This window comes from Ruditapes philippinarum, unplaced genomic scaffold (assembly GCF_026571515.1).
Source record: "Ruditapes philippinarum isolate M1 unplaced genomic scaffold, ASM2657151v2 ctg3432_1_1_1_1, whole genome shotgun sequence".
NCBI classification, from domain to species: domain Eukaryota; kingdom Metazoa; phylum Mollusca; class Bivalvia; order Venerida; family Veneridae; genus Ruditapes; species Ruditapes philippinarum.
The window spans coordinates 78,193-106,048 of NW_026855552.1; the positions used below are offsets into that span (position 1 = coordinate 78,193).

Below are 27,856 nucleotides of genomic sequence, written 5' to 3' on the forward strand. Positions count from 1 at the left end.
ATAAGAGTAAAGGCAATTTAACAATGTATTGTCCACATTTGTCCTAAATTATCATAATTTCAGTGTTTTAAATAGTTTTTACTGCTACTGCTAGAAATGTATTTTTGTACTATCACTGTTGTACAGCGTCCACCGGATATAGCCCCTCAAAACTCCGAAACGAAAGTAAAATGTTTACGTCGAGTTCACCCAAGGTAATGTTTCAACTTATTTCTCCATCATAACTCCATCAATTTTTCCAAACTTTACAATTTTGTGAAGGTATATATGTCGGGGCTTAGAGCAGTATTTTCTTTTCTCTGCAAATTGAATACTTTTTGTTAAATCGGCGATAAATTGTACCGTTTTTGTTGACATTTGCGAACGATGTTGATATTTACGTGTAAATAAGACCCAAAAGGCATTTGTTGTATCAAAATCCATATTTAATATAAAATACAGACTTCTTTCTACTTGTATTTGAGTGGTCATCCATCAATCGAGCTGCTTTCATCAAAATTTGCGAAAAAAAGACATTGCTTAGTGTACAGAGTCTAGCACGGTTTTGTACGGGGTGTAGATGTAAAACTGTTAGCAAGTGTACGGGGTGTAGTAGGTAAGTCGAAACATTGATTATTCAATGTGGCAAAAATGGTTTTATGGAAGACACCTGCTAATGCCGTTTTGTAGAAAATGACGCCCGTGCATAATCTTTTAAGAGCCTGATTAATTATTGATCTGACTTCTTCTTTTCTATGCTTAATGAGGGCCAATTAGGGAGATTTCTTTATTTTTTAAAACACCCCTTATTCTAAGAAAAACAGTTAAAAATTTGACATTAGAAAGAGGTTTCACCCACTCAAATTGGGAGAGTTCACATGTATGCATGTACACATGTATAGAAACATTCCAACATGAGTTATTTTCCTTTCATTATTAAACTATAATTTGAAGACATGCCATGGCCCGGGACATTCAGCTTTAGATGCTCCAAAATGGGTGTCAATCAAATTTATATGAACAAACTTGATCAAAGACTACATAAGAATGCTACAGACAAAGTTTGGTGATCATCCATCAATTATTTAAGTAGGAAATGATGTTCAAAGTTTTTTTCTATTTTTAGCTTTAGCTGACCCTAAAAGAGGCTAATAAAATAAATATGAGCAAACTTGATAAAATACTACCCAAGAATGCTACAGACAATGTTTGATGATCATCCATTAATTTGTTCTGTAGTAGAAGATGTTTAAAGGTTTTTCTATTTTAAGCTTGAGCAGCCCCTAAAAGGGGCTAATCAAACTAATATGAGCAAACTTGATAAAAGACTACCCAAGATTCTTACAGACAAAGTTTGGTGATCATCCATCGATTAGTGCTATAGCAATAGACGTTTAAACGTTTATCTATTTTTAATTTTAGGGGCCAATCAAAATAATATGAGCAAACTTGATTAAAGACTACCTAACAATGCTACGGACAAAGTTTGGTGATCATCCATCAATTAGTTCTGTAGAAGAAGATGTTTAAAGGTTTTTTTCTATTTTTAGCTATAGCGGCCCCTAAAAGGGGCCAATCAAATTCATATAAGCAAACTTGATAAAAGACTTCCCAAGAATGCTACAGACAAAGTTTGGTGATCATCCATCCATTAGTTCCGTAGAAGAAGATGTTTAAAGGTTTTTCTATTTTTAGCTCTGCTGACCCCTTTAAGGGGCCAATGGGAATGACATGAGCAAATTCAAGTGTGACTGTCACAAGGATGCTACAGACCAAATTTGAAGTAAATCTGCTTAGTAGTTTCAGAGAAGAAGACAATTGTTTACGCATGACGACGGACGACGGACGCCGGAGCATCCCCTTTTGATACTAATAGCTCACCCTGAGCCTTCGGCTCTGGTGAGCTAAAAAATACGAGAGGAAAATGTTGACTGTATCGGATGAATTCGCTACGTTAAGTAACATACCTTGTATATGTATTATTTGTATCATAGTTTTGGCTCCTTTCTGTTGAAAATGTGTCTGAGTTAAATCGTATACATATCACTGCGCGTTAACTGGAGTGCAGGTATTAGTAACCCACACCCCAGAGCATGCCCATTGATTAGCTAATTTTTGCTGGGGTTTACTTATTGGGACGGCATGGAAAGTGAAAGCGACAGAAATATCATATTTAAATGCTCGTTCATTGGTAACTTTTCTCCGGGGTTTCATATTGTGACAACTGGGAACGTGTTTTAATGTTTGACTATGACAAAAGAGAAAGGACATCATAACACTCGGCAATCTGATTAATACTCTCGTAAATCAGATAACCTCATGTTTCGATGCTCTTTCTTTTACATAGTAACGGGTGCTGGATAGTAATTATGCTGTTAATGATCCAGGGGTGTTTTTATGTTAATTTGACTATTATTGACATGGACAATGTGTCCTTTGCCTGTGCTTTTCTCTGGTCCCCTGTCCAAAAATATTTTATTAGAGAATCTGAACCCAATGTTATTTTGTTAAAACAAAAATAACTTAAATTTTCCCCGTTGCTGAATGGATGAATGCATATCTACTAGCCGACGTGTGCACAAGCCGTCAAATAATCAGGGTTTTTAACATTTCAAACGATTTATTTCTTTAATAAAGCGCCCCGTTTAGTCGAATTATTGTTAACTTTATTCACAAAAATGATAAATATAAATCATACTATAATCATATTAAGAAAACGTTTAGTCAGTAAAGACTGCGTAAATAAATGGAAATTGTGTAACAAATATTGCATTTTTTTGTAATTTTCTTAGTATTTGTGTTTCAGGTCAATCCAATTTCAAAGTCTGAAAAAGGGCCTTCAGCGACTGAGAATTTGCACATTTAAAACTTACAGTTATTTTTAAAACGAGTTAACATTTCTTCATTAACAACCTATGAAAGTAAAATCCGAGTATCTTTTTAAAGATACTTCTTGTTTATTTTACCGCCAAGTAATTTAAAGAAAAATACCAACTTTACATGTCCTGTTAAAGGAAACGCAGCTTCCTATACATAGTTCGTTAAACGTAATCTGGTGAAACAGATTTTAGGGACGGGTAAACAGAGGGCAAACCTTTATTCATCCCTGTTTTAAACCAGTATATAACATTTTTAAAAGAACAATCATTAAACCAAGGAGGCGATAACTCTTATAATGAAGATGCTACACTTCTGAGCCTCGTCATACATGATGTGAGTGGTGCCAAAGAACAAATATCTTAAGTCTAAAGCAGATGGTAACGTATATACATGTGATAGTAACAAAGCAGAAAATTAAAAAAATATGTATATATATAACAATTTTCGAAGTTCAGAATAATATTAATCAAGGAAATCCAGGCACTAGATTTATACATCTACTCACATATAATTTAGTGTTGATAATGAACATATACAAATGTATTTGAAATATGAAGTAAATGCACGAAGAAATAAGAAAATTGTAGAATAAATAAGGAAAATTCAAAGTTTAAGGGGGAGATAATTTTTGATATATGGACGCTAGATTGATGAAGCTTGTCATATTATTATGATATGGTAGTTTAAAGTTTGAAGTAAATCGTTTAAGAAATCAAGAAAGTTGAGTAAAGAAATCATAATTTCAAGAAATATAATCTAAGTTCAAGGGGGTCATAATTCTGGAAATGGTCAAACTAGAGTATTGAATCTTCTCACACATGAAATTAGTAACAAAAAGTAACATATACTTGAAGTTTGAAGAAGAAAGAAAGAAAGGAAGAAAGAAAGAAAGTAAGAAAAAAGAAATAAATGTAGGTGATAATAAGACAGATATTAATAAAGTTTCAAGTAGAAACATTTAGAAACAAGATATGTTTGTAAAACATGTATGCCCCCTATCGGCAGCCAATTTGTCATGTGATCAGGTTATTATGCATGACTTCTGACCCAGTGAACAAGCAATTAAAAAGGGTTATCTAGTATCTACTGGTCATGACTTGTCACAAGGTAATAATTACTGTGACCCCATAGGTTGTGGGCAGCAATTAAAGTTATTAAAAATCTTACCAAATAATATATACATAACTTTTATGAATCACATAGGCCTCATTAATGACAGCCAAGTTGTTATATTACATAAGACCTTCAAATGTGTATACCAAAAGCACATAAAAATATCAACCAAGGCAACTTTAGTTGTTGTGTTATTGGTCAGAAACGGTCATTAAGTACAAGGTCACTATGACATTGACCCCTTGACCCAAAATCAATAGGGGTCATCTACTGGTCATGACCAATCATCATACCAACTTTGAAGTTCCTAGGACTACGGGTTCTTAAGTTATTGATCGGAAACCGTTTTTACCTACAAGGTCAATGTGACCTTGACCTTTGACCCCCTTAACCCCTAAATCAAAAGGGGTCATCTGCTGGTCATGACTAATCATCTTACCAAGTTTGAAGTCTCTAGGCCTAAGGGGTTCTTTAGTTATTGATCGGAAACCAATTTTACCTTCAAGGTCAATGTGACCTTGAACTTTGACCCCTTGACCCCAAAATCAATAGGGTCATTTGCTGGTCATGAGCAATCATCATACCAAGTTTAAAGTTCCTAGGCTTAAACGTTCTTTAGTTATTGATCGGAAACCATTTTTACCTACAAGGTCAATGTGACCTTGACCTTTGACCCCTTGACCCAAAATCAATAGGGGTCATCTTCTGGTCATGACCAATCACCATACAAAGTTTGAAGTTCCTAGGCCTAAGGATTCTTTAGTTATCACTCGGAAACCATTTGGTCTACGGACGACAGACCGGACGGACCGACAAGTGCAAAGCAATATACACCCTCTTCTTCGAAGTGGGGGCATAATTAAGAAGTTACATAAATAACAATATTGGTTTTTATGAAAGTTGTAAGTTTAAGGGGGTTATTCCGATAGGTTTGCTGCTAAAATTATGATCCTTGTCACACATGATGTTGATAATAAGAAACCTAAATTTAAATTTTAAAGTTTATACCTTGAGAAATAAAAAAGTTATACTGAAACATAGATTTTACTGAGTAAAATCTGTCAAAACCAGGAGGCGGTTGCCGACGCTAGATGAGTAGGACACATCTCAATATACTCCCCAGAGTCAAACTAAAATGATGTGCATACTCTCTATACTGTCATTTATCCATATTTCAAGTTTCATTAAAATATTTTCATTATTTTGAGTCTATTTGTTGCCACAACTACCAATTTTTTCAACATAGGAAGAAGAAAAGGAGAGATTATCCCCAGACTGCCATATAACCATATTTTAAGTTAATAAAATTAAGTTTGGTACATAATGCGTTATCAAGGATCCAGTGTTGTGAACGGGCAGTATTGTTAATTTAAACCAAAAGAAAACAAAAACTCGACCTCATCTTAAAAATTATCCATGCGGACGGCACTTACGAAATAATTTTTGTTTGCCATTGTTGTTGTCTTTTTTGGTACACATGCGTTTATGCTGGTTTTCTTTCACGAAAATAATTCTTATGTCAAAAGTAAGCAATCAACAGTGCATTGAAACCGTCTGATTATTCATGCCGGCGTCAAAGGCCTCTTACAACTTTGTTGTGCGTATTTATCAATAGAGTTACATCATATAAGGACACTAATGGTTGATCTTTCATTTATATACATAAGTCTCAAATAACATAAAGTTTTTATGTAAATAATAAATGAGTAAATATTTCCTGTTGAAAGGGGTTATATGGTTAATTATAAGTGTAAAATGTTGACAGTTCATTTTAAGGCTTTTAATGAGCATATTTATTACGAGGCAGAAAGAAACCGTTCCGTTTTGTTGTAATTATTAAAGATTTTGTATGTTATAAAATAAGGTTGTTACCACACTTAAATGAAAATTTAAATATTATATATGTACATAATTGTGCTTCTTAAACGATTTTCAACACCGAAGAATATGAAAACATACGCACTGCAATTATTTGTTCACATTACATATATTCATTAAAATATATGCATTCATTTCTGATTGAAACAAATGACTTAGACTTTATAAGGAAATACATTTCAAATTACCTCCCTTTATTACATGAAATTTAAATTCGGTAATTTCTTTACAAATAATTATTTTTGGAACTTACAATGTTGACAAATCTTCATTTTGAGCGTCATATTTATGATATGAAACCATATAAAATAAGTTAAAGGATCTTATTTTAAAGAATTATTAAATAGTAATTTATCACGGGATTGATTGATGTGCATGCATCTTTTGACAAATTACACACAAATGTTATGAAATTTCGGTTACATTGATAGATACTGCGGCACATTTTTAGAATTTCGCGAAGTTGCTTGTGACTAAAAACCTAGAGTAATTGTAGATTTACATTTAATATTTACCGAAAGATATTACATGTGTTATATTTGCAAAGTGGAAGGAATCGATTATAATCTTCGAAAGAGACAATTTTCGTTTTACTTAAACACTGTTATATTGTTATATTCTGGCAATGGTCTGGAACCGGAATTATCTACCATATCAAACCCACAAGCGTAGATTTGTAAAGTTTGTCAAAGAAATTTACGAAAAAATAAAAGAGTTGATACTTATCACAAATTGGAAACGTCAGGATCAAAACGCTAAAGAAGTACATGCTTGTATTCATTGATTTATAGAATTATTGCTGTTGACATGAAAATCCATAAAAGTGTCATAGTATTTGTTAGTATTCTACATGTTCTAGTATATTCTTTTCTCAGCCTTTCTAAAGATATCTCCATAATGAAGAATTCATTAAACAATAAAATATTTAAGCTTAAAAAGTAACAAACCTGTCCCTTGCCGTCTTTTGATCTCATCAAGGTCTCTCTTCACATCAGTTACACTTTCCTTAATGCCTTCAAGGTTTCTCTTCACTGCAATGTCATTTTCTTTTACGTCTTCTAGGCCTTTCTTCACGTTTGTTACATTTGCCTTTATGTCTTCAAGGTCTCTTTTCACTGCAGTATCACTTTCCTTAACATCTTCAAGGTCTTTCTTCACTTTCTTCACATCAGTTACATTTTCCTTTATGTCTTCAATGTCTTTCTTCACGTCAGTTACATTTTCTTTCACGTCTGTCATTTCCTGTTTTAGTCGGTCAACATCATCTTCATAGTCATTCCACTTTTCTATTTCTTTCTGTATTCTTCTCTCTTCTTCCAGATCAAGAGGGCAAGTTTCGAATTCGTCGATTGCTTGCTGAATATTCAAAGCTGGAGAACTTCGACGAACAAGTATCTAAAACCGGAAATGAATAACTTTATCATTTAAGTTTGGATGTTTGGTCTTTTTAAGTGTTTAACGAAAATGTTGACCCAACAATTTATCTGTTTATACAATATTTTACATGAAAAACAAAATTTGCTGAACAAGAGTCATGATGGCTCTACTTATTTTAAAGGCTCTTGATAACAAGGGACAATTAACACTGTTTACTATCAATAAAAACAGATATAAAGTCTTAATCTTTTACTGATCACAAAGGTCATTATCTGAAAGCGTGCAAATGTAAAAAACGTTTACAGGTTGTTATTGCTGAGAAAAAAACATTCGTAATTGAAAAATTCACTGGTGGCTTTACAAAACTATTGGTGTCTTTGGAAGTTAGTGGTTTCTATGAAAGTCAATTTGATTCCTCGATTAAAAATTAATAGTTTCTATGGAAAGTTAATGGTAGTTAAGATAGAAAATGGTTCCTATGGAAATATAGAAAGTCACTGTATGCTATGGGAATCAATAAATGCAATGGTAGTCAATGGCTTCTATGAAAGTGACAGATTGATAAAAAATCATTTGTTCTTGGAAATCACTGCTTGCTTAATTTTACATCAATAATTGAAGAAAATTACTTGTTGCTAATAAACACATGTTTTTTCAGGAAAAGAACGGCTGCTGTTGAATTGGCTCTTTGCTGGGGAATATAAATGGTCGTTTTTGAAGTCACTGGTTACTCTTCCTCATGAATTATGCATTATAATTACTTTGGAAAGTCAATTGCTGCTACAGAAATAACTGGTTTGCTATGAAAGATACCGGTTGCTATGGAAGACAATGGTTGTTATAAAAGTCATTAATAATTGGCAAAAGTGACGATTGTTGATCCACTGGTTGCAATTAGATTCAAGCCCCAATAAGGAAAATCCATGACCCCCGAGGCGTGGCAAGTTTAGCACCAGGGACGTCTTCTAAACTATGTTTCATGTAAAATATCTAAGCTATCTCATCGACACACCTAAAGTACTAGAAAACCTAAAATTTGTGAAGCACTGCATGTACTGGAAACCCTGAAAATTTGGAAGCAGTTTGTAATTGCTAGAAACATCAAAATTTGGTTGCATTGAAAGTAACTAAAACCTGAAAATAGTGAAGAAATCAAAGTATTGCACAACCTAAAAACTGTGACGCACTGTAGAAACATTGTACTGGAAACCCTTAAATCATGATTTTTTTTATTTACTTGAATCCCGAAAATTGGGAAGCACTGAATGAACGGGAAACCTGAAAATTGTTACACACATTGAAATTTACCGAAAATTGTGACGAACTGAAATAATCGGTCCTTTAAAATTATGAAGGATTGAATCACTGATTCTTGTAAATTGTAACACACTGAAATAATTGTAAATCGAAAATTAGTCAAACATTGAAAGTACTTGACACCTGAAATCGTGAAACACTGAAAGTACTTGACACCTTAAAGTCGTGAAATACCAAAAGCACTGAACATTAAATAATCGTGACGCACTCAAAGTTCTGATACTTAAAAATTGTGAAACATTGAAAGTACTTTACACATGAAAATCGTGAAACATTGAAAGTACTTGACACCTGAAAAATGTGATGCACTGAAAGTACTTGACACCCACACCTGAAAATTGTGAAGCATTGAATGCACTTGGCACCCGGAAATCGTGACACTCTTAAAGTACTGATACTTGAAAGTGTCAATGTTTTTTAAGTCTAAACACACTAAGCTTCCGCAGAGATAAGTCAAAATAATTCACATCGTGTTGGAGATTTCCAAAATGTACAAACATTAATTTACAATTACAGTCAAGACTGTCATATGTGACTTTCCAAGGGATTTTCAGGAAAAAGTCACATATGACAGGGAGTCTCATAGAAAATTAAGATTTAAATACCATCTATCTGTCTATATACAATTGTGACTTAACATAATGTATATACTGTATAACTAAGTGAAAGAATAGTATCTAACCAATTGCAAATACACAAAGGCACTTTAAATATTTGATGTAATCCCTGTAAAGCAAATATAATCGCATGAATATCATATAAAATTTAATTTTATTTGTTGTTTTAGATTTATATTGAATCATTATGGTACAAAATAAACTTGAATTTGATGCATTCGAATCCTTAAAATAAATATCATACTTTTAAAAACATATCCATATCCAAAGTTTTTTCTAGTCTGGTATCAACATTTTTCCGTATTATTCATGCATAGTAAAAAAAATGCTGCCTAAACATCTTTTATTCGCACTCCATAAATTTTTTAAAACACAAGTCTTAATCCAGTTTACTCAGTTCATTATGTTCATGACACCTGTGACCTCAATTTCTTAAAACACATCGATTGCATCATGCTTACCATATTTGGCAGTACTACTCCAGACGCTACGTCTCTTGATACCTGTATACATGTAATCCGAGGTGTGTAGAGTTTGTTTGAAGAGTACTGACTATTGGATTATAATTGGACTTAATTATTTTGTTTCCCTAGGTGTTAAAACAGGTATTATTTATGATTAACGGACAATTTAAAGGTGTGAAAGTCGTTTAAATCAGACAAAGCAATGTATTGGGATCAGACAATTAGGCTCGCTTGTCACATATGATAGAGAGTCGTATAATTCAGGACTGCGTTTCATGGAGAGTCCTAAGTTAATCCTAAATCCTAGGACTTATGACCAACTTTAGGAGAAAAAGTTTTTGCACTTAAGTCCGCTTCAAGCAACTGTCCTATCTTTTGTCCTAAACTTAGGATTTATGACCAATTCACCATCCTGAAAAAAAAATACAAGGGCACGCGCATAATCCCGGATTGGATTTACTATGCAATTGATCATAGTAAGGTAGTAATGTATTGCCCTCTTGACGTAGAAGACATAAAGATTTTATCATGTTGAGTGAAAATATATGCCATATTTCACGAAAAGCGAAAAAATATTTTTTTTTCAAATTTCATTATGAAATAAAAATGGTGACGAATCTCCTTGCTTGCTACGCAACTGCAATTGTACAGCGCGCAGTTATATATTGTTTTGACAGTTTTTGCACGCGCTGTTTTGCGCTAAATTGTGACGTCATGTAAACAACTCTTTAAACGTCTGTACAGTGTTAATGACTGAATTAAAGATATTGGTGTTCGGATTTATTTTTTTAGTTAGACCATTTTCTATCATTCTAGATGTGACGTCATGTGCGACACCAGGCGTTCGAAAATGTGCTCCGACAAAATTTAATTTAATTTATTTTTTTCATGGTTATTACTGCAAGATAGATGACGACACTTGCTCAAAACGTGGATTATGATCGATAGTATCATTTGGAAAAGGAACTTTTGAAATTTGTTGTAACTTTTGCGTGTAATTTTGGGGGAAAATTACGACCACCTTATCCCACCCACCTACTTTTACATTAGTTTGAGTGCGCATCACTTTGCGCAGGATTCCAAAAATCGATAAGCGCGCGCATCCTACTGCGCAGCAACAATTGCCGCGCCCATGAAGAACAAGGGAACTTTACATTTGCTATGTTTAGCACTATTTTTACTAGTTATAGCTTTGTCTAGCGAACTAAATGCTACTAATTCCTTCCAGACATTGATTGAACCCTCGGAACCCAGTATTATGAAGCTTGAAATTGCTACAAGAACCATCAAATGGCGAAGCGCATGCTATATATTAAAAACAATGTTGGAACAAACTTTATATTGTGTTTATTATTGATCCAGTCGGGTGACATTGAAATTAATCCTGGACCTAAAACCTTGAAATATCCTTGTGGAATTTGTAATAAAAATATTGGTTCCTGGAATGTTGTGACACTTGGTATCATGCTAGCTGTGCAAAAATCAGTAGTGAAACTCTTGCATACCTTGATATTTCTGAGGTAGTTTGGATCTGTAAAAAGGATGATTGTGGCATCCCAAACCTATCTAGAGTGTGCTCCTTTGATTTAGATGACTTTTTATTAGAAAATACTTTCTCACCATTAGTGAAAGATTCTGTTAGTATTAGCAGTACGTAACCAGTACCACCAGTAAACATTAACTTATCATCGTCCCCACCTCGGAGGAGAATCTCGCGTCCCTTGAAACCGGATAGTTTATCGTTTGTAGCATCAACACCGCGTGTATTACTACCATCTACCGATCTGGATAGTAACATTTCACATATTTCTAACGTAACATTAACACATTCGGGTAGTGTTGAATCTGAACTTACATCATCATTTTTGGGTGACATGGAATCAAGTAGTGTTAATCCATCTGTGGATAGTATTCATTCACTTTCTAAATCACTCCACGTTAATAAGTCTCACTTGAAATTTGAAGTGATAAATTTTCAGAGTATTCGTAATAAGAAACAAAGTTATACAACATTATAGCTAGTAAAGCGCCAGATGTTATCTTAGGCACTGAAACGCATTTGAATAATGAGGATCTGAGTGCTGAACTCCTACCAACAAATATCCCATCTATTGACAAATATCAAATATTCAGGAAAGATTGGTCAGAATTAGTGAACAAACGCGGCTGTGGTGTTATTATAATGGTTGGACCTGGCTTACCAGCTGAGGAATGTTCAGATTTAGACTCTGCCTGTGAAATAAAATGGATTAAAATCAAAATTGATAAAAATGAACAAGTTTTAGTTGGATCTTTCTACCGTGAACCAAAGGCTACTTTAGAAACATTAGATGAACTTGAAAATTCACTCTTAAATTTTAAAGCGAACTGTACTTCTCCATACAAAAATATGACGAAATTTCTAGGAGGTGATTTCAACCTCGGAGACGTGGACTGGGATAACGGATGTACAGTGCCTAATGCTAGGGATAAGACTTCTTGTGATAAATTAATCGATATAACTTCAACTTGTTTTATTGAACAAATTAACAGAACCCCTACACGTAAGGGTAGGGTTTAAGACTTATTCTTTACGAGCCATCCAACACTCATACAACGACACGTAGTCGGACCACCTATCGGGCTTAGTGATCATGATATCTTATCCGTAACAACATTTATCAAGCCGGTTATTAACAAACTACCGCCGAGAACCGTGTTTAATTATAGAAAAGCCGACTGGCAGAAAATTAAAGATCGTGTGCTATCATTTCAACACGAGTTCCTGCGTAATATACATAACAACACAGTTGATGTAAATTGGAACAATTTTAAACATATATTATTAGAATCAATGGAACAATACATACCGAAGAAAACTGTAAAAGGGAAATCGGACATACCGTGGTTATCAAAGAATATCAAACGGCTTATTAAGAAGAAACGCTACTTATATAACATTGCAAGAAAAAGTAATAACGTAAGTGACTATAAAAAATTTAGTGACCTCCGCAAAACTGTAAGGAATAAATTACATACTTCCTACTACAATTACATTAGTAATCTCCTAGATCCAGAAAATGATAAATCTTCGAAATCCTTTTGGAAATATATAAAGTCTCGTAAACAAGACAGCGTGAATATTGGAACATTGAAAAACAACGGTCAAATCGCCGAATCCGCTAGTCATAAGGCAGAAATGCTTAACAACCAATTTTGTTCAGTATTTACGAAAGAATCTTTGGACAATCTACCAAATAAAGGAACTTCGCCATACTGCTCGATGCCAAAGATAAACGTTACATTAAATGGTGTTGTTAAGTGTATTAACAGACTTAATCCCAAGAAAGCTTCTGGGCCAGATAAAATACCTATCATAGTCTTGAAAGAATGTGTAACTGAAATAGCACCAATTATACAGTCTTTATTCCAACAGTCAATTGATAAATCTGAAGTACCATTGGACTGGAAAAACGCTAACATTGTACCAATTTTCAAAAAAGGCGACAGAACCAAACCATCGAACTACGGCCCTGTAAGTTTAACCGCAGTTGTTTCTAAAATGATTGAACATATAATAGTTTCGCAAGTAATGAACCATTTAGACAGCCAGAACATTCTTCATGAAAACCAACATGGGTTCAGGGCTAAACGATCGTGTGAATCTCAACTTCTATTAACTACTAATGACATTGCTCGTAGTGTTAATCTTGGTCACCAGGTAGATATGGCGGTGCTTGACTTTTCTAAGGCTTTTGATAAAGTGTCACATCAGCGTCTCTCTGTGAAAATGCAATATTATGGTATATGTAATGAAACCAACTTATGGATTAATGAATTTCTTAACGGTCGTTATCAACAAGTAGTAGTAGACGGAGAATCATCAAGACCGTCATTGGTAACATCTGGCGTGCCCCAGGGAACAGTGCCTGGTCCTGCATTGTTTTTACTATATATAAACGACATCGCTTCGGATATTAAGTCATCAATTCGCCTATTTGCTGACGATTGTGTAATTTATAGACCCATACTCACCAGTGAAGATCATAATATTTTACAAAAAGACATGGACACTTTAGTTGATTGGAGTAATATCTGGCAAATGGAATTTAACGTCGATAAAATGCGACCATGTCAATAACAAATAAACGTAACAAATCTGTATTTGACTACAAAATGAAAAACCAATCACTACATGTTGTTAAAAACCATCCATATCTGGGAGTTGAACTAGCAGATACTATGAAATACAACCTACACATCGATTCAATCACAGCAAAAGCTTCTAGTACTCTTGGCTTTATCAAACGGAACTTAAAACATTGCCCGACCACAGTAAAAGAAAGAGCTTATCAAACCTTGGTTCGACCTAAACTGGAATATGCGTCACCAATCTGGAATCCCCAACAACTTAATACATCAAAGAAACTTGAACAAATACAACGGAATGCGGCAAGATTCGTCATGAATAAACCATTCAATCGTAACAATCCATCTAGCGTAACATCAATGCTACACGACTTCAAATGGCCAACATTTGAACAACGTCGTCAGTGTGCGGACTTAATTCTCATGTATAAAGTGTTTAATAACTTGGTGGCTGTACCAGTTGAATACCACCCACAACTATCAACAAGATACACAAACTCGGTAAAGTTCGTCACTTATCACTGCAGACTTAATGCGTACAAACATTCATTCTTTCCAAGAACTGTACCTTATTGGAACAATCTACCAGCTAACATCACAACTGTGGACAACCTGGACGGTTTTAAAACTGCTGTCCAGTCATACGTATATGTGTAAATTATTAAACATCGTGTATAGTGTACAAACATGTTGGATTTTACTTCACACTACGTTTTCACATTAATTATTTTAACTCGAACGCCTGGTGCCGCACATGGGGGACAGGTTTTTAGCCCACGTTTTATGGAGCACATTTCACATCACCACTCGTCGCTGATGTCTGCACAGCGGATTTACAGACGAGATCATCATAGAAGTAGAAGTAGAAGATAGTTTTCAAAACAAAATTCAACAAAAAATTGTTTTATCAGATTTTTGAAACAAAATGGCGAAAGAAGTCCCTTAAAATAAATAGAGTATATTGAATGAGTGTAAGTTCAATACTGAATTTATTGCAAGAGTTGAATAAAATTGTATTACACAAGCCTCTGGCGAGCATAATATAATATTTTATTCAACGAGTGCAATAAAATTCAGTAATGAACTTACAAGTATTCAATATTCTATTTATCACATACGCAAAATAAAAACCATTTGAAGTGAAATAAGAGTTTTTTTCATTGACGCGCCTATAGGATAATGCTAACATTTAGCGCGTCTTTACACTATGTTTGTATAACGCTAATGACGTCACGTTAAAATATATGCACGGCCGTGCAATACCATATTTACGGAGTCGCAAAATCGGCACGGCGAGCATAATATTGTTTTATTCAACGAGTTCAATAAATTTAGTATTGAATCTACACGAATGCAATATTCTATTTATCACATATATAATATAACTAGAACTCAACGACTCGGATGTTTCGCCTTGTGAACAATGTAGTTTAGGAGAAATGGCCAAGACAAAAATGAAATATGAAAAATAACAAAGGGCAATAACTAAAAAATAATAAGTGCAGAGCAGCAGTTTCTGTGCACTGCACTTCTTATCAATAAGATCTATCATTCTATGATGTTTTAAGTCCATAGCTTTCATACTTGAGGAGAAATGACCAGGACAAAAATAAAGTAAGAAAATAAACAAAGGGCAATAACTCAAAATATAAGAAATGCAGAGTATCAGTTCTTATGCACTGCACTTTTTCTTAATGAGATCTATCATCCTATGAAGTTTCAAGTCCATAACTTTTATACTTTCGGTGAAATGGCATGGACAAAAATTAAGTATGAAAATTAACAAAGGGCCATAACTCAAAAATTAAGAAATGCAGAGTACCGATTATTGTGCACTGTACTTCTTCTTAATGAGATCTATCATCCTATGAAGTTTCAAGTCCATAGCTTTTATACTTTCAGAGAAATGGCCCGGACAAAATTAAAGAATGAAAAGAAACAAAGGGCAATAACTCAAAAAATAAGAAATGCAGAGTACTTGTTCTTGTGCACTGCACTTCTTCTTAATTAGACCTATCATCCCAAGAAGTTTCAAGTCCATGGCTTTTATACATTAGGAGAAATGGCCAGAACAAAATTAAAGTATGAAAATTAACAAAGGTCAATAACTAAAAAAAAATGGAAGTACAGAGTACCGGTTCTTGTGCATTGCACTTCTTCTTAATGAGATCTATCATCCTATGAAGTTTCAAGTCCATAGCTTTTTTAGTTGAAGAGAAATGGCCCGGACAAAATTAAAGTATGAAAATTAACAAAGGGCAATAACTCAAAAAATAAGAAAAGCAGAGTACCGGTCCTTGTGCACTGCACTTTGGGTTATTGAAAGAAGCATGCATACCAAGTTTGAAGTCAATCAGACTTAAAGTGACTGAGTTATGCTCCGGACAAGTTTAAGAAGACGCCGACACAGACGCCGCCGCCGAAGCCGCCGACAAAAGTAACCCCTATATGTCACCTTTTCAAGGCGACACAAAAACGGTAAACTGTTATCAAGAGTCTTTTTTCTTTGACGCGCCTATAGTGTAACGCTAACATTAGCTTTAACGCTATGTTTATAGCGCAAATGACGTGACGTCAAAGTGTTATTACACTAGTGTAATATCGTCTAGTGTAATATCTATTTATTAAATGGCTTTATTACACTCCTGCGCCGCAGTTTATGTGATAAATATGAGTTTCGACTTCGCCCACTTTTATATTTATATTTCATATTTATTTTTTACAAATATGAAATATATTTGACTAATGTAGCACATTATTTCATGGGTAAAATTAAATAATTAAATAATGTTGATCTACATTCATTATAGTGGCGTAAAGCACCATATTGTAGAGGTCTACAAGTTAATGTTATTAACACTTACCTTGAGTCTAACACGTTGGCATATAGGTACATTTCATTAATTCTTGACAAACATGTTTGGTGATATAACCAGCTATAAAACACAAGATGAGGCATATTTCGCTTTAGAATGACAAAACATACACTCATAAAAGTAGCTTGTAAACTAGTTTTGCCTGTACATGCTTGTGGAGATCCTTGTTGATCCTTGATCTCAGTTGATTGTGTATCCGAATTTTCCGGACATGTATATTTAAACTGTTTATTTCCTTGCGTAAATCCTTTAACATTGTGCCGAAGTGTTATTGCAATAGTGAAATGAACAGTTTATGTTTCCTTAGCACCATGTAACTTGGTTTAAATCCATGTATTTAACTCGAAATGTTAGAAATTGTTGTAAACACATTTAACTAACTTTACATTGACGCCATGTTGTTTGCAAAGCATTGTGGTATTTGTTTATGGTAACTAAGTGCAGTTGAACCTATGTACTGTAGAAAATCGATAATTTAAACCTGCCTAATGTACATGGCAATGTTGTATAGTTTGTACTTTAAACCAGTAGTGTAGACCTTGCCGAGATGGCCATATCTAATTGTTAAGCAGTCTCTGTTAATTCTCTAAGACTGCAACCAATTTTACGGGCGATCAACCATTTCTTTGGGTGCACTTTGGCTGCAAGCAGACTATTTTTGGGGTGCATTAACCTGCAACCATTTTCTGGGGTGATCAGTCAGTTTTTGGGGTGCATTTAGGTTGCGGTTGCAGATTTAGTATAAATAGGCTGGGATTGCCGCATTTCGGGGAGTCATAAGTCAGAATTTCTAACGTAAAGCTACGCTCGTTTAAATTCTCGTTAGCCTTAATAAAATTAAGTTTTCACTAAATATAAGCGGGCTATTTTATCTAAATAGACATTTTTATTCACTTCAGAGTTTTGATAAGCTGTTTCATTTATAAACAAATATTTATACATATTTTATAATTGTCAGTGATAAACATTTCTGCTATTTTTGTCACGGTTCACTGGTGCGCCATTTTGTTCTCGCGCGTATTTTTAACTGTTATCAAAATTAGAAAGTTGACAATTAGGAAAGCATTGCGAATTATTTAAGTTTTAAGGCAACAATTATTAAGAAGTGTTAACACAAGTTTTAAGTGATATTTCTGATGCAAAGCAACTAGTTATATTAATAATAAGTTCATTTGGTAATATATAATAATCAAAGAGTGAATTTCTCTTGTGTGAATAGCAAGATTACATTATCAATTGAGTTTCTCTTGTGTGAATTGTAGATTACATTATCAATCTGTGAAGAACATTAGAAATTGATATCAATGTGTTAGAAATACTTCATGTTTAACTGTTTATACTCAGTGCTTTATTAAAAGTTATAAACTTAACTACGACTTTCTCCTTTGTGATGTGTTACTATTTACTTAATAGGTATAGTTTTTCATTACCAAGTATATAAACATCAGCGAAGACAGCAATGTCACATGCCTAGATCGTGACATATTTTATGGTGGCAGCCTAGTTGGATCTGTAAATATTACAGTATCGAGTCCACGCTAAGATTTATATCTTGGCCATATTTAAAGCGGAGCTGACATGAACAACCCAGAGGCAGTAGATAGTGAGGGTATAGTCGCCTTCAGATCCGATGAAGGCCAGGTGGTAGAGGAACACAAAGAAGTGGGGACAGCCGACGAAAGGTCAGAGGTCATGTCAATAATAAGCAATAAATCTTGTTCATCTGACACACGAAGCAATGGAAGCGAAAGGGCTATTTGCGAAATGGTAGAGATGGTGAGCGGGCTGACTGGTATTTTGAAAGATGTGGTGAAGGAGCTTCAAAAGCTCAAACAGCCAGAGCAGGCTTCAAGTATCGTAGAAACCACACAGGCTGAAATCCATACTCAGAGTTGTAGGAACAAACAGTTGTCACCTGATGCAGAGCCATTCAGGCCCAGACCATGCGAGACTGAGCCAGACTGTGGAGACAATGCCCAGTCGGACCAACAAACCTTGAGATGTAATAGGTCTTATTCAAACCTTGCCGAAGGACCACCTCGATTGGCTACGCAACTACATGAGAGACGGGGTTGGGAAGCACACAGACAAACAAACAAACCAAGGTACAGAGATGACACCTATCACCATAGCAACCAGTATTTTTACGCCCCCCATGAAGTCAACATGTGTGATAGAAATGACAATCGAGCATTTTACTCAGATAGGCCATATAATCTTTCCAACAGAGGTCATTTTTACAGTGAACCCCCACCGGTAAATACATTCAGAACCCCCAGAGATGCCAGTCATGTGAAAATTCCATCTTTCACTGGAAAAGATTGGACGGTTTGGATAACGCGCTTTGAAACAATTGCGGAGAGAATGGGATGGAATGAGAATGATATGCTCGATCAAATACTACCAAGAATAGAAGGTCAAGCTGCTGAGTTTGTCTTTTCACAATTACCCCCAGCAGCCCTACGTACAGTACAGATAACGAGGAATATGCAAAATCCTCGGAGGATCGAGGAATCCACTCGCAACTCCGCGAGAGTATTTGTCCATAAAAACGAGTGACTCCGCGTGAGAAACGTGTGATGAGAGTGACTCCCAGACGAAAATAAGAGCGCGTGACTCAGAGAGAGAATTACCGCGTAACTCCATGTCGGTGTCTAGCTGGTGTAAATAAATGCAAGTGCAATCTCATTTTACATTTCATTTTATGTTACGATTCGAAAAAAAAGATGATTTTTAGCTCGACTATTCGATAAGAATAAGTAGAGCTATTGTAGTCACCCGAGCGTCGGCGTAACCACTTATGTTAAAGTTTTGTAATAGTTTAAATATTTTCAAAGTCCATAGACATATGGCTTTGAAACTTTGCACACTTGTTCACCATCATAACCCCAACCTGTAGACAGGAGAAGGTAACTCTATCAAGCATTTTGACAGAATTATGCCCCTTTTTCGACTTAGAATTTCTGTTAAAGTTTTTGTAATACCTCAAATATTTTTAAAGTCCATTGACATATGGCTTTGAAACTTTGCACACTTGTTCACCATCATGACCCCAACATGTAGACAGGAGGAGGTAACTCTATCAAGCATTTTGACAGAATTATGCCCCTTTTTCGACTTAGAATTTCTGTTAAAGTTTTTGTAATACCTCAAATATTTTTAAAGTCCATTGACATATGGCTTTGAAACTTTGCACACTTGTTCACCATCATGACCCCAACATGTAGACAGAAGGAGGTAACTCTATCAAGCATTCTGACAGAATTATGCCCCTTTTTCGACTTAGAATTTACGTTAAAGTTTTTGTAATACCTCAAATATTTTCAAAATTCATTGACATAAGGCTTTGAAACATGTTGAAATTTTATACTCTTCTTTGAGAGCATAATAGGACTCTCTCCAAGGCCTATAACTGTAATATGGATTTAAAGAAAAATTTTGCCTATTGCATTACTTAGAAAATTTTACCTTTTAATCAAGGCTTTTTTTACTATCAAGCACTAAGAATAGTCGAGCGTTGCTGTCCTACCGACAGCTCTTGTTACGGTTGTTGTTTTCAATTTACCATCAGGGCTCATGCTGGCAGGAGCCAATTAGCAAATTGGCTCCAATATAATTAAATTGGCTCAAGAAAATCACGATTGGCTTACGAAAAGTATGACTTGGAATCTCCAGTCTAAATTTAGCATTTTCTATTTTAAGAATGGAAAAGTACACATTTGGTTTTCCATCTAGAACTTCCGTTTTATCACTCGCGGTATGTTTACATCTTTATGAACTGATAAATATGACACTTATCGGTGTGGGAAATCATCGGTTATATAATCTTTCCTTTTGATATTAATGAATCAAGTTGTCTACTTTTGTTTTCACTTGTGATACTTTACATCATGAACAAAGAATATTTGACAACATTTTTATTTTGAATGAATAATACATGCGTTCAATGATATTAGTTTAGAGATAGAGCATAAAAATATATTAATAAATGAATAAATATTTAGCAAACTCGGAGTCACTCTTTTTGGCTCGGAGATTCACGGAGTCCCGCTGACCTAATTGTCACTCGTTATCGACGCCGAGTCACTCTTTTGTGTACAAGAAATTTATAATCCACTCAGAGTCACGCTTTTTGAGATTACTTGATACTCGGAGAAATTTGCATATTCCTCGTTATCTGTACTGTAATTACACTGAATTGAAGGCAGAAATAAACAACCGGTATCGAGTCATAGAGACGCCAAGGCTTTTCGCCTCTCGGTTTAGTAAGAGGTCTCAGAAGGTTGGCGAAACAGCAGAGGAATATGCTGCAGAACTAAAGGTGCTCTATGACAAAGCCCATGGTTTCAGAGATCGAAAGACAAGAGATGAAGATTTGGTCAGACGTTTCTTAGATGGCTTAAGAGATGACGACATACGGTTCGAGGTCGAGTATAACAAGGAACCTGAAACCATAGACAATGCAGTGATCCAGGTAGTGAACTATATTCACACCCGTGATAGCAGAGATCGGAGGTCAAAAGAAAACATCAGATGGACAGGTGGAACGAGGTCAGAAACAGAAGAGGATGGATCGGTAAGAGAAATAAAAGAGGTATATTGTGATGAAACTAAGCCTCTGTATAAGTGGTCAAGTAGCCCACGGGACCTTGAAGTAACGGAAAATATAACAAATGATGAGAAACAGCAAACAATCTTGAAATCTATACTAGATATATTACAAAAGCTGGAGAGCAATCCACGCAGACAAGGTAGAAGTGAAACAGAATGCTATAATTGTCACGAGCTTGGACATTTTGCGCGTAATTGTCCAGAAAGTGCTGACCGTCAGAATGACAAGGGTGGACACCAACAGAGCGACAAGTCCGAGCACAAGAGAAAACCATCTTTAAACTACAAGGGACCAGCTCTTGTGGCCAAAGGGCGGTCCAGCAGGATGTAAGAGGGGTCGAGGGCCAGAGCATATTGGAAGCAAATGATGTCGGAGAGGCAACCTCTAGGGAGATGGCTACAGAAGACGACAAAGTGCAAAGACCAAAGGGAGTAGAGGATAGGACAAGGGTGAAGCAGTGTAGGGGAATCAGTACTGGTGTGTACATCAAAGGTTCTGTAGAGGATGTACCGGTACAATTCACCGTGGACACAGGGGCTTCGAGAACTGTCATCTCTACGAAGGTCTTCACCAGGGTAGCCGAAAGGAAACAGATAGAACTACGAAGTTCGTCAAGCTTAGTAGGTGCTAGTGGGTTGCCGATCCAAGAATTCGGGACAGGACATTTTGTTGTGCAATTGGGGACACATGCGAGATCCATAGAGGCTATTGTGGCCAACATAGATGATGAGGTGCTACTAGGAATTGATGTCCTTGCTGGAGGTAGCCAATGTGCAGACATTTTGCTGAGTCAAAATAAGATCATCTTGGATGGCATAGAAATCCCTTGCTTTCAAGTGGGACGAAACACTGTAGCTAGAAGGACGAAACTGACCAGCAGCAAACAAATTCCTGGGAAGGCAGAAGCCCTCGCAGATGGGTGCGCTGAAAGAAATGAAATGCCAAATTCTGTATATCTTGCAGTAAGCCAGAATGTTGAAGGCGCAAGTGCAAATGAAGGACACAAATTAAATAAATATACAGTGCAAGATGAGGAATGTTGTTGTTTGAAAGGCCCTGATGAAGATTTGAATGGTACCTTGCAGCAGGTGAAAGGTCGTAGAAATGAAATAAGGGAACAAAACATACAAAAGCATGGAAAAAGTAAAGAATGTGAAGTTGAAATGACCAAAACCATTGAGAGAGATAGTGGAGAAGAAGCACAGAAAGACACAGAACATGCAGAATTAATAGTAGAAGCTCACAAAGATATAAATGTAAATGATGAGAAAATGGACGAACTGAAATTAGATTATAAGTCAAGATGGAAGGAGAAAAGTAATGATAAAAAGCAAATTAAGACAGAGAAGAAAATGTTCAAAGAGATTCAACAGAGACAACAGATACGCAAGATGAAACTAAAGAATAACATGAGACAAACGCGGGAAAGAATATTCGACGATAAAGATGGAATACATGTAAAAGAAGAAATAGACACATTAAAAAAGGAGTTGAACATAGAGAGAAAGTCAAACCCATCTTTGGCAGCAGCACCAATTTGTGTTCATTCTAATACATTGGAACTTGTGTCTAACGATCGGCTACCCTTCAAAACAGCGCTCGCCTTCGGCGGGTCCGCACACTGTCTGACAATGGCAAAGACAATGTGCGGATAAGTCGCTCGCAGATGTTAGCGAGCCCTCTCAATGCTAGTCCAGGATGTAAGGCATTGTGAGGGTAGGACAAGGAATATACGGATGACCATTTTTTTAGCAGTCTACCACGGAGACGTCTCGGATATCGAGAGAACAAACTTTTTTTCTTTTAAACATTTTTTAAATGGTTTGAAATAACTATCGGACATAAGCGTATAGTGTGACTTTACTTATCGCGTTAAATTAGTGAAACATTTAAGGATTTCTGAACATTAAGATTTGTGTTTAATAGAGACTGTGCTAAGTAATGTAAAATTTCGCGTTAACAGTGTAAAGCAATATGAGGTCTTTATGATTAGTGTTTACAAGTCTTGTTTAAGGTTTAAGTCAATTTATAGATATGGCAACAGGAGTTTAGCCATAGAAACAAGGGGGTATTGTAGAGGTCTACAAGTTAATGTTATTAACACTTACCTTGAGTCTAACACGTTGGCATATAGGTACATTTCATTAATTCTTGACAAACATGTTTGGTGATATAACCAGCTATAAAACACAAGATGAGGCATATTTCGCTTTAGAATGACAAAACATACACCTCATACAAGTAGCTTATAAACTAGTTTTGCCTGTACATGCTTGTGGAGATCCTTGTTGATCCTTGATCTCAGTTGATTGTGTATCCGAATTTTCCGGACATGTATATTTAAACTGTTTGTTTATTTCCTTGCGTAAATCCTTTAACATTGTGCCGAAGTGTTATTGCAATAGTGAAATGAACAGTTTATGTTTCCTTAGCACCATGTAACTTGGTTTAAATCCATGTATTTAACTCGAAATGTTAGAAATTGTTGTAAACACATTTAACTAACTTTACATTGACGCCATGTTGTTTGCAAAGCATTGTGGTATTTGTTTATGGTAACTAAGTGCAGTTGAACCTATGTACTGTAGAAAATCGATAATTTAAACCTGCCTAATGTACATGGCAATGTTGTATAGTTTGTACTTTAAACCAGTAGTGTAGACCTTGCCGAGATGGCCATATTTTATTGTTAAGCAGTCTCTGTTAATTCTCTAAGACTGCAACCAATTTTACGGGCGATCAACCATTTCTTTGGGTGCACTTTGGTTGCAAGCAGACTATTTTTGGGGTGCATTAACCTGCAACCATTTTCTGGGGTGATCAGTCAGTTTTTGGGGTGCATTTAGGTTGCGGTTGCAGATTTAGTATAAATAGGCTGGGATTGCCGCATTTCGGGGAGTCATAAGTCAGAATTTCTAACGTAAAGCTACGCTCGTTTAAATTCTCGTTAGCCTTAATAAAATTAAGTTTTCACTAAATATAAGCGGGCTATTTTATCTAAATAGACATTTTTATTCACTTCAGAGTTTTGATAAGCTGTTTCATTTGTAAACAAATATTTATACATATTTTATAATTGTCAGTGATAAACATTTCTGCTATTTTTGTCACGGTTCACTGGTGCGCCATTTTGTTCTCGCGCGTATTTTTAACTGTTATCAAAATTAGAAAGTTGACAATTAGGAAAGCATTGCGAATTATTTAAGTTTTAAGGCAACAATTATTAAGAAGTGTTAACACAAGTTTTAAGTGATATTTCTGATGCAAAGCAACTAGTTATATTAATAATAAGTTCATTTGGTAATATATAATAATCAAAGAGTGAATTTCTCTTGTGTGAATAGCAAGATTACATTATAAATTGAGTTTCTCTTGTGTGAATTGTACGATTACATTATCAATCTGTGAAGAACATTAGGAATTGATATCAATGTGTTAGAAATACTTCATGTTTAACTGTTTATACCCAGTGCTTTATTAAAAGTTATAAACTTAACTACGACTTTCTCCTTTGTGATGTGTTACTATCTAGAATAGGTATAGTTTTCATTACCAAGTAAATAAACACCAGCGAAGACAGTAATGTCACATGCCTAGATCGTGACAATATTTCATGTGTAAAATTAAATAATTCTCAATATTCCCTTTCACTGCATGATAGATTCCCTTGGAAATGTGTACAGTATCGACTAATCAACTCGTACAAAGGTTACAAAGATAACAATACTACTATGAAAGCGAAATGTGCTCACCTGTTCAATATCATTCCGCCAAGCTGTAAAATCATTTTGTTGTATTGCAGTCGTTGTTGATATATGACTTATCTGAAATAAAAACAATATGTTTCTCATTAAATATGAGCACAAATTACCAAATCAAAAGTAACAAAAGCAACCCCACCCTTACTCCCGTCTCCAGACTACCCCCTTCAAAAACGAACAACCCAATAACAACTTAAACCATTTTGTCAAGGGAAACATTGATAATTTTGAATATGAAAGTATGGCAGATTTGTTGATCAGATAGATTTAAGACCTCTTTTACGTCCGCAGTAATAAGAACGATAGAATGTAAACAAGCAAATTCGTTGAATTTATATCCCCCGCCGAGTACTGGTTATTATTAACACAACAACTGAAGACATAAGGCTTTATTTATATATTAATCATGGCATAAACTGTAATATTCTTTGAACTTGAAGCATTGTTCATTCAAACAAGAAGAATTTTTAAGTTTTCACTATATACATATAAGGAAAATTTATGACCCCCTGGAATGGGGCCAATTTTGACCCCAGGGCTAAAATTTGAACAATTTTGGTAGAGGACCTATAGGTTATATCATATAACAAATATCAAAGCTCTAGGCCTTGTACTTTAAGGCAAGATGTTTTAATTTTGCATTTTTGAAACTCCTTTTCTGGCCCTGTGACCTACTTATGCAACAAACCGGAACCATTTCATCAACTTTGGCAGGGGACCACCCTAGGATAATTCCTGTAAAGTTTGGTTGCTGTGCAGTCATTTGTTTCTGAGGAGATGTTGTTTAAAGAAATTGCTGCAACGCACGACGACGGAAGGTGGGGGTCACAATAGCTCACCTAGATGTATAAACATCTTAATCTCCAGACTTTATTGCCATTTTCAAGGCATCAAGAAAGGGATCTCACAATTTTCAAACATTTTTAAATGTTATTGTAACATATCGTTTTCATTCTTCTTTAATAAAAACTAGAAATGTGTCCATAGGACACGGGTGCCCCCACCGCGCCACTGTTCTGTCAATCTTATGACTCTAGGTCAAATATTTTTTGAAAACTAAAAATTTTTTTACTAAGTAAAGGGTAAGAACTTTACAAATTCTAAATAAATCCCCAAGCAAACCCCAAGTTGAAAATTGCAAATTTATACTACTGTAATTCAAGGGCAATAACTCTAACAAAACTGAAAAAAATCCACATGCAAAGTCCCAGGTTCATAGCTTCACAGTAAGGTGAATCATTATTCCTGTAATTTAGTGATGTTGATCATTATTCCTGTAAAGTTGGTCGATTCTAACTCAAGCACTCAAGGATCAAATAACAACATAATGAAACAGTTTTTACTAAGTCAAGGGAAATAACTCTACAAATTCTGGATAAATCCACAAGCGAAATCCCAGGAACAAACTAAATATGCTGAGCAACTTTCCAATAAGGTTTAATGACTCTATGTCAAATCCTTTTTGAGTTACATGCGACACATGTTGAAAATTGCAAACATTTTCTAAGTCAAGGGCAATAACTCTAAAAATACTAAATAAATCCAGACTAAAATACCCAGGTGCACAACTACACATGCTGATCAACATTCCTGTAAAGTATCATGACTCTAGGTCAAATACTTTTTGAGTTACATGCGACACAAGTTGAAAATTGCAAAATTTTACTAAGTCAAGGGCAATAACTCTAAAAATACTAAAAATATCCAGACAAAATACCCAGTTGCACAACTACACATACTGATCAACATTCCTGTAAAGTTTCATGACTCTAGGTCAAATACTTTTTGAGTTACATGCGACACAAGTTGAAAATTACAAAATTTTACTAAGTCAAGGGCAATAACTCTGAAAATACTAACAAGAGGGCCGTGATGGCCCTCGATCGCTCACCTGACACAACCGCATCCAAGCAATGTCTTAAACAAGCATCATGACCAAGTTTGATGCGACTGAGTCAAACATGTGATCTCTAGTGTGTCATAAAGATTTTTCCATATTTGGGCAATGTGACCTAATTTTTGACCGGACACGACCCATATTCAAACTTGACCTAGAAATCATCAAAACAACCTTCCTGACCAATTTCCAGGAAATTTGGATCAAAACTGCAGCCACTAGAGTGTTAAAAAGATTTTTCTCTTTTTAGCTCCTGTGACCTAGATTTTGACCGGACATGACCAATCTTAGCACTTGACCCAGGAAAGATCAAAAACAACATTCTTGACAAATTTCCAGAATATTTGAAACAAAACTGCAGCCCCTAATGTGTTAACAAGCTTTTCTATTTTTAGCTCCTGTGACCTAGTTTTTGACCGGAGATGACCCATGTTCCAACTTGACTTAGATATCATCAAAACAACCTTCTTGACAAATTTCCAGAATGTTTAGATGAAAACTGCAGCCATTAGAGTGTTAACAAGCGTTATCTATTTTTAGCTCCTGTGACATAGTTTTTGACCGGAGATAACCCATCTTCGAACTTGACCTTAAAATAATCAAAACAACCTTCCTGACAAATTTCCAAAATATTTGGATGAAAACTGCAGCCCCTAGAGTGTTAACAAGCTTTTTTCTATTTTTAGCACCTGTGACCTAGTTTTTGACCGGACATGACCCATCTTCGAATTTGATTTAGATATCATCAAAACAACATTCTTGACAATTTTCCAGAATATTTAGATGAAAACTGCAGCCAACGGAGTGTTATCACTCTTTTTCTATTTTTAGCTCCTGTGGCCTAGTTTTTTACCGGACATAACCCATCTTCCAACATGACCTAGATATCATCAAAACAACCTTCCTGACAAATTTCCAGAATATTTGGATGAAAATTGCAGCCCCTAGAGTGTTAAC

The 27,856-nt window shown here is 35.2% G+C and overlaps 1 protein-coding gene across 1 annotated transcript in view; it reads right to left on the bottom strand.

Annotated features, from left to right (window-relative positions):
* The window catches only part of LOC132743686 (structural maintenance of chromosomes protein 2-like), an 83,468-nt gene that overhangs the window by 21,904 nt on the left and 33,708 nt on the right, over positions 1-27,856 (bottom strand). The window contains exons 3-4 of the mRNA XM_060732240.1: positions 24,994-25,065; positions 6,798-7,245 (exon numbers count right to left, since the gene is read on the bottom strand). Coding sequence (XP_060588223.1) covers positions 6,798-7,245; positions 24,994-25,065 — 520 coding nt within the window. The remainder of the gene's footprint in view (positions 1-6,797; positions 7,246-24,993; positions 25,066-27,856) is intronic.